Source organism: Chiloscyllium plagiosum, chromosome 22, assembly GCF_004010195.1.
Source record: "Chiloscyllium plagiosum isolate BGI_BamShark_2017 chromosome 22, ASM401019v2, whole genome shotgun sequence".
NCBI classification, from domain to species: domain Eukaryota; kingdom Metazoa; phylum Chordata; class Chondrichthyes; order Orectolobiformes; family Hemiscylliidae; genus Chiloscyllium; species Chiloscyllium plagiosum.
The window spans coordinates 58,931,505-58,940,055 of NC_057731.1; the positions used below are offsets into that span (position 1 = coordinate 58,931,505).

The 8,551-nt window shown below is 43.9% G+C and overlaps 1 protein-coding gene across 4 annotated transcripts in view; it reads right to left on the minus strand.

Moving 5' to 3' along the window:
• The window catches only part of rft1 (RFT1 homolog), an 88,814-nt gene that overhangs the window by 72,434 nt on the left and 7,829 nt on the right, over positions 1 to 8,551 (minus strand). For all 4 annotated transcript variants that reach the window (XR_006315000.1, XM_043713125.1, XM_043713124.1 and 1 more), the window contains exon 3: positions 7,518 to 7,634. Coding sequence is in view for 3 of the 4 variants with exons in the window: in XM_043713125.1 (XP_043569060.1) it covers positions 7,518 to 7,634 (117 nt within the window). In the remaining variant the exon portion in view is untranslated. The remainder of the gene's footprint in view (positions 1 to 7,517; positions 7,635 to 8,551) is intronic.

Here is an 8,551-nt window from a genome sequence, read left to right on the forward strand (position 1 = left end):
GGTGTGGGTGCAGGTTTTACAGTTCCTGCGGTGGCAGGGGAAGGTGCCAGGATGGGAGAGTGGGTTGTAGGTCTTTGCGGAAGGCGGAAAGGGGTGAGGAGGGAAATATATCCCTGGTGGTGGGGTCTTTTTGGAGGTGGCAGAAATGTCGGCGGATGATTTGGTTTATGCGAAGGTTGGTAGGATAGAAGGTGAGCACCAGGGGCGTTCTCTCCTTGTTACAGTTGGAGGGGTGGGGTCTGAGGGCGGGATGTTGGAGGGCATCTTTAACCACGTGGGAAGGGAAATTACGGTCTCTAAAGAAGGAGGCCATCTGGTGTGTTCTGTGTCCCAGGTGGAACTGGTCCTCCGGAGAGCAGATACGGCGGAGGCGGAGGAATTGCGAATACGGGATGGCATTTTTGCAGGAGGTAGGGTGGGAAGAGGTGTAATCCAGGTAGCTGTGGGAGTCGGTGGGTTTGTAAAAAAATGTCAGTGTCAAGTCGGTCGTCATTAATGGAGATGGAGAGGTCCAGGAAGGGGAGGGAGGTGTCAGAGATGGTCCAGGTAAATTTAAGGTCAGGGTGGAATGTGTTGGTGAAGTTGAATTGCTCAACCTCCTCGCGGGAGCATGAGGTGGCGCCAATGCAGTCATCAATGTAGCGGAGGAAGAGGTGGGGAGTGGTTTTTACCTAATAAAAGAATGAAGCAGACCATGAAAAGTCAGGCATTGATGCTCCTGTAATAAGGTCACATACAATGGAGGTACTTAAAGATTAGATGGCATACTGGATGTTGGTTTGCTCACTGAGCTGGAAGGTTCGCTTTCAAACATTGAAGAGGTTACCTAGTATGGTGACGAAATGTCTGAAAACGAACCTTCCAGCTCAGCAAGCAAACCTACGTCCAGAAACTCAATCTGAGCTACAAATCTTCTCAAAACTCATTAGATGGCATAATATTTTATCATCCATAAAACTATTAAAATGATTTACAAAGGACTTTACAAAATCATACATCAATTTTATGGGAACTGGCCAGGAAAGTCACCATTAAACGTTCATTACATTAATGTGGGGAATGTATTACCTATAAACAACACCCTTACAGACTCAATCCAGAGAAATTACCTCAAGAGGGAAAAGAATAAATTCATGATAGACAACGATATTAATGAACAAAGCTCACCTACTGTGATGCTGTAGAAACCGAACTGTTCGCAAACATTCTGTATTGACAAGATCAATGTGGTTACAAAACCAGACTCGTGTCCTATTCCAAGATTGGAGAATTGCTTTGAAAGAACCAGACCCACATAATTCATCAATAAAATTGGTAACCTAAAAGTAAAATTGGCAAGTCCTGTTGATTGACAGAACCAAAGAAATACCAACTTTTGTAACAGTTATGGACTTTACTAATAAAAAGTCATGTAGTTGGAATGAAAAATGTACCAATAATGTTCCAATAATTAACTAATAAAGTAATTGAAGTACTATATAACTTAACAACTCAACTGTATTCAGCGAAACAAAGGAAGAACACTTATACTGCTTGACTGAACTGTCTGGTTGGCTACAAAGAGGCAATTTGATTATAGATCTAGTTAATGGTGAATTTGCCAAATTAAATGAGACTTTTTGGGCCACACAAGTGACACCTTGAGAAATGAAAGTAAAAGTTATTTTGGATCTTCCTGTGCTTGGGATAAAATGTGAAATTTTATGATACACTGAAATAAGGTACAAAGAACAATACAGCACAGAAACAGGCCCTTTCTACCCACCAAGCCTGCACCATTTCCTAATCCTTATTTAGATCCACGACTTACTGCCTATGCATAGTTTCTATCCCACTGTTTGACTCCCATTCATGGGTCTATCAAGATATGGCTTAAACACTGCAAACGTACCGGTTTCCACCACTTCCACTAGCAGTGTGCACGCACCACCCTCTGTGTGAAATATTTTATCCACACTTCTCCCGTAAACCTTCCCCCTTTTACCTTGAACCTGCGCTATCTTGCAGTTGACCTTTCCACCATAGGAAAAAGTCTCTGGCTATCTACCCTATCTGTGCCTCTCATAATTTCATAGACCTTGATCAGACCACCCTTAAGCTTCCAGTGAAACCAATCCAAGTTTATCCAACCTCTAAGACCTAAACCCTCCAGGCAATATCCTTGTCACCCTCCTCTGCACCTTCTCAAAGCATCCATGTCCTTCTGGTAGTGTGACAACCAGAACAACACGCAATATTCTAATCCTGGCCTAACTAAATTTTATACAGCTGCAATATAATTTTCTATCTTTGACATTTGCTGCCCCAGCCAGTGGAGGCAAGCATCCCAAATACCTTTTTGGCCACATTATCCACTTGTGTTGCTACTTTCAAGAATCTGTGGTCCTGTACGCCCAGATTCCTCTGTCAATGCTCCTCAGGGTTCAGCCATTCATTGTACAGGTTTCCAAAATGCATCACCTTGCATTTGTCCAGGATAAACTGCATCTGCCATTTCTCTGCCCAAATCTGCAATCTATCTATATCCTTTGACAATCCTCCTCACTGTCTGCAACTCTACCAATTTTAGTGTCATTCGCAAACATACTTATCAGACAACCTATATTTTCCTCCAGATCATTTATATATATATTACAAACAACAAAGGTCCCAGCAACAGTGGATTTTATTGGAATTTCCACCACAAATGGAATGTTCCTGAAGTAGAATTCAAACTGTACATCACTGTCTCCAGAGAAGTGATGTATGCCAGCCATAATTGATCCAGGAAAACACCTCAGAGCCAAGAATGCATGCAAAGTGACTTCAGCTACAGAACAACATTTGGATATAGAACATAGAAAAGTACAGCACAAAACAGGCCTTTTGGCCCACGATGTTGTGCAGAGATTTAATTCTAATGTAAAATTTAATAACATAACCTACGCACCCCTCAACTCACTGCTATCCACGTGCATGTCCAGCAGACGCTTAAATGTCCTCAATGACTCTGCTTCCACTACCACAGCTGGCAACGCATTCCATGCATTCACAACCCTCTGCGTAAAGAACTTACCTCTGACATCTCCTTTATATCTTCCTCCTAATATCTTCAAATTATGACTTCTCGTACCAGTCAATCCTGCCCTGGGGAAAGGTCTCTGGCTATTGACTATCTATTCCACTCATTATCTTGTACACCTCGATCAAGTCTCCTCTTTTCCTCCTCCTCTCCAGACAGAAAAGTCCAAGCTTATTCAACCTTTCTTCATAAGGCAAGCCCTCCAGTCCAGGCAGCATCCTGGAAAACCTTCTTTGCACCTTCTCCAAAGCCTCTGTATCTTTCCTATAGTAGGGCGACCAGAACTGGACACAATATTCCAAGTGTGGTCTCACCAGGGACTCGTTAGAACTGTAGCAAAACCTTGCAGCTCTTAAACTCGATCCCCCTGTTAATGAAAGCCAAAACACCATATGCTTTCTTAACAACCCTATCCACTTGGGTGGCAACTTTGAGGGATCTATGTACTTGCACGCCCAGATCCCTTTTTTCCTCCACACTGCCAAGAATCCTGTCTTTAATCCTATATTCAGCATTCGAGTGCGACCTTCCAAAATGCATCACTTCGCATTTATCCAAGTTGTTCACCATCTGCCATTTCTCAGTCCAGCTCTACATCCTGTCTATGTCGGACTGCAGCCTGCAGTAGCCCTCTATATTGACGACACCTCCAACCTTTGTGTCATCTGCAAATTTACTAACCCACCCCTCAACCTCCTCATCCAAGTCATTTATAAAAACTACAAAGAGCAGAGGCCCAAGAACAGAGCCCTGCGGGACCCCACTCAACACTGACCTCCAGGCAGAATACTTTCCATCTACAACCACTCTCTGCCTTATGTCAGCCAGTCAATTCTGAATCCAGATAGCTAAATTTCCCTGAATCCCATACTTCCTGACTTTATGACTGAACCTACCATGGGGAACCCTATCAAATGCTTTGCTGAAGTCCATATATACCACATCCACTGCTCGACCTTCGTCGACCTGTCTTGACACCTCCCCAAAGAACTCAATAAGATTTGTGAGGCATGACCTGCCCCTCACAAAGCCATGCTGACTGCCTTTAATCACACTATGCCAAATAGTCATAAATCCTATCCCTCAGAATTCTTTCTGAAACTTGGCTGACCACAGACATAAAGACTGACTGGTCTGTAATTGCCAGGGACTTCCTATTACCCTTCTTGAAAAAAGGGAACAACATTCGCCTCCTTCCAATCCTCCGGTACGACTCCTGTGGAGAGTGTGGAGGCAAATATCCTCGCCAGCAGCTTAGCAACCTCCTTTCTCGCTTCCTGGAGCAGCCTAGGATAAATCTGGTCTGGCCCTGGGGACTTATCAATCATAAAGTATCCAAAATTTCTAGTACATCAACTTCATTAATCTTGACCTGGTCAAGATTGTATCCCAGCTCCTCTAAGTTTTCATTTACAACAAGTTCCCTTTCCTTGGTGAAAACCAAAGCAAAAAACTCATTTAGGGCTTCCCCCATCTGCTCAGACTCCACGCACGAGTTCCCTCCGCTATCCCTACCTTCTCCCTCATCATTCTCTTATTCCTCACGTATGAGTAAAATGCCTTTGGGTTCTCCCTAATCCTTCTTGCCAAGCCTTTTTCGTGCCCCCTCCTCGGTCTCCTCAGTCCATTTCTGAGCTCCTTTCTAGCAAGTCTGTAATCCTCTAAAGCTGTGCTAGATCCTTGCTTCCTCCACCTTACATAAGCTGCCTTCTTCTTTTTGATGAGAAGTTCCTCTGTTCTCATCATCCAAGATTCTTTAATCTTACCCGTCTCAAAGGAACAAATTTATGCATCACTCGCAATAACTGCTCCTTAAATAGTCTCCACATGTCTGCTGTGCCCTTTTTGTGGAACAATTGCTCCCAGTCTGTACTTCCCAACTCCTGTCTGATAGCGTCATAATTTCCTTTTCCCCAATTAAATATCTTCCCTTGGTAAATGCTCCTTTCACTCTCCAAGGCTATGCTAAATGTGAGGCAGTTGTGATCACTTTCACCAAAGTGTTCTCCCACCGTGAGATCTGACACCTGTCCTGGCTCATTGCAGAGCACCAAATCCAAAATGGCCTCTCCCCTCGTCGGTCTGTCTGCATACTGAGTAAGGAAGCCATCCTGAACACACTTGACAAAAACGGCTCCATCCAAACCATCTGCACTTAGGAGGTTCCAGTCGATATTGGGAAAGTTGAAATCACCCATAACAACCACCCTGCTACTTTTGCATTATTCCAGAATCTGGCCACCTATAAGATCTTCAACTTCTCTACTGCTATTAGGTGGTCTGTAGAAAACCTTCAATGCTGTTCCCTTGCTGATCCTAACTTCCACCCATACTGACTCAGTAGACAAACCTTCCTCAACAACCTTCGTTTCTGTAGCTGTGATGCACTCTCTGATTAGCAATGCTACACCCCCTCCTCTTTTTCCACTCTCCCTGTTCTTTCTAAACATTTTAAACCCTGGAACATCAAGCAACCATTCCTGCCCAGTGAAACCCTTGTCTCCGTTATGGCCACAACATCGTAGCCCCAAGTATCTAAGAATAATTATATTTTCCTAAATTTAACAGCTATTTGGCCAAAGTACTTTAAAGACAACGCTGCAGAATTTTACAGCTCAAAGCTTTAGTAAATGATTTGTACATCTTTTATCTTCTATGGTCTGCATGTAATAAACTATTCATAGAGTCCTACAGCACGGAGACAGGCCCTTTGGTCCATGTTGGCCAAATTGTTCATCCATGCTAACCCCATTTCCCTACACTTGGCCCATATCCTTCTAATCCTTTCCTATCTATGTCTTGGTCCAAATGCCAATTAAAATATTGCTAATGTACTTGCCTTAACCACTTCTGCTGGCAACTCATTCCATGTGTACCAGCCTCTGTGTAAAAAAGTTGCCTCTCAGGTTCCCTTTTATTCTTTCCCCTCTAACCTTAAATTGATGCCTTCTAGACTTTGATTCCCGAACCATAGGAAAAAGACTGAGTGCATTCACCCTATCCATGCCTCTCATGATCTTATTACCTCTATAAGAACCCCCCCTCCCCGAGTCTTGTACGCTCTAAAGAAAATGATCCTAGCTTGTCTAACCTATAACTCAGACCATTGAATCCAGACAAAATCCATGTAAATTTCTGGTGCACTCTGTCCAGTTTAATAACATCCTTCCCATTACAAGGTGACCAAAACTGAACACAATAATCCAATTGCGGCCTCACCAACATCCTGTATAACTGAGTATAGAAGTTGGGAAGTTATGTTTCAATGTCCTGACTGATGAAGGCCAGTGTGCCAAAAGCCTTCTTCACTGCCCTGTCTACCTGTGACTCCACTTTCAGAGAACTGTGAACCTGAACTCCAAGATCCCTCTGTTCCAATACACTCCTTAAGACCCTACCATTCACCATGAAACTCCTACGTTGATTTGACTTTCCAAAATGCAAGACCTCACACTAATCTATATTAAACACCATTTGCCAATTCTTGGCCCAAATCCCCAGCTGATCAAGGTCCTGCTGCAATTTCTCTTAACCTTCCTCACTATCCATATACAGCCTATTTTAGTGTCATCAGCAAACTTACTTATGATATCTTGTACATTCTCATCCAAATCATTGATATCGATAAACAGTAACAGGCCCAGCACTGACCCCAGACGTACTCCACTAGTTACAGGCCTCTTGTCCAACAAGCATCCTTCCACTATTACCCTTTGCTTCCTACTATCAAGCCAATTTTGCATCCGATTTGCCAGCTCGCCCTGGATTCAATGCCATCTAACCTTCCAGAGCAGTCTGCCATGTGGAACTTTATCAAAGGCCTTACTGAAATCCATTTATTTTTTACTTGAGAAAATTCTAACTGACTTGTTTCAGATATTAAACAATGAGCAGACTGAAATCCCTTCTTTTCTAAATTAAAACTTTGTTTTGACCAATGGACAAGTGGGACAAAGTGAGAAATCAGCTCATCACCCTTCCAAACTGATCATATCAATAAACTCAATCGTAAGGATGCTGATGTTTCATTGTTAAAGCTGCATTTGGCAAAATAAATTAATGCTTGTGAAAACACACATTCAAGCACATGCATTGGGATGTTCCAATTGTCTTAACAGTTATAATTTATAATTGTCATAATTGTAGCAGAAGATAAATATACAACAGAGGCGAGTTTGCTATTCATGCGAGTCTCCTCCATCATATAAGCAAATTTGAAATGTATTAGGACTCATCGTATTGGACTTTCACAGTGATCATTCCTTGTCAATATTTACAATGAGGACCAACCAGAAAGAAACTTTAATAAGCTGCAGTTTTCTGATTGTGATTATTGTCATTATAATATCATCGAGGAGGCTTCTATTCCAAAGATACTCCATCTGTTGAGGAGATAACTGACCAAAAACAATTCGTTGAGACATGCTGGCACTGTTAACTTCTGCTGGATACTTACGTTAACCAGAGCAGGTTTATAACCTGGGCCCATTTCTGTTCCACACCAACATTCAGGCATGCTTTCCGAAAAGCTTCTCGTGCAAGGAAAACGACTGTAGAATACAGCAGTGTGAGCCTGCATGGAGAAAGACCAGCAGCAGTTACCCAAGTACAATGTGGCTTATAGTCAAAGGTAAAGTCAGAAAGAGTACAAAACTTGCACCTGCCCTGAATTTTATTCTGAATCAGAATTCAATCAGGATCAGGGGATCAGCAAATTATTGAACTGCATAACTAAGACGGTCATTTAGCTCATCAAGGTGGTAAAAACAATGACTGCAGATGCTGGAAACCAGATTTCTGGATCAGTGATGCTGGAAGAGCACAGCAGTTCAGGCAGCATCCGAGGAGCTTCAAAATCGACGTTTCGGGCAAAAGCCCTTCATCAGGAATAAAGGCAGCGAGCCTGAAGCGTGGAGAGATAAGCTCGAGGAGGGTGGGGTGGGGAGAGAGCAGCACAGAGCACAACAGGCCAGTGGGGGAGGAGATGAAGGCGATAGGTCAGGGAGGAGAGGGTGGAGTGGATAGGTGGAAAAGGAGCTAGGCAGGTCGGACAAGTCCGGACAAGACAAGGGACAGTGCCGAGCTGGAGGTTTGAAACTAGGATGAGGTGGGGGAAGGGGAAAATGAGGAAGCTGTTGAAGTCCACATTGATGCCCTGGGGTTGAAGTGTTCCGAGGCGGAAGATGAGGCGTTCTTCCTCCAGGCGTCTGGTGGTGAGGGAGCGGCGGTGAAGGAGGCCCAGGACCTCCATGTCCTCGGCAGAGTGGGAGGGGGTGTTGAAATGTTGTCCGGAAACCCTGCACTGCCCGGTTCTACCTCCCTCCCAAGATCCACAAGCCTGACCACCCTGGCCGACCCATTCTCTCAGCATGCTCCTGCCCCACTGAACTCATCTCTACCTACCTCGACACTGTCCTATCCCCCCTAGTCCAGGAACTCCCCACATACGTTCGAGACACCACCCACGCCCTCCACCTCCTCAAAGACTTC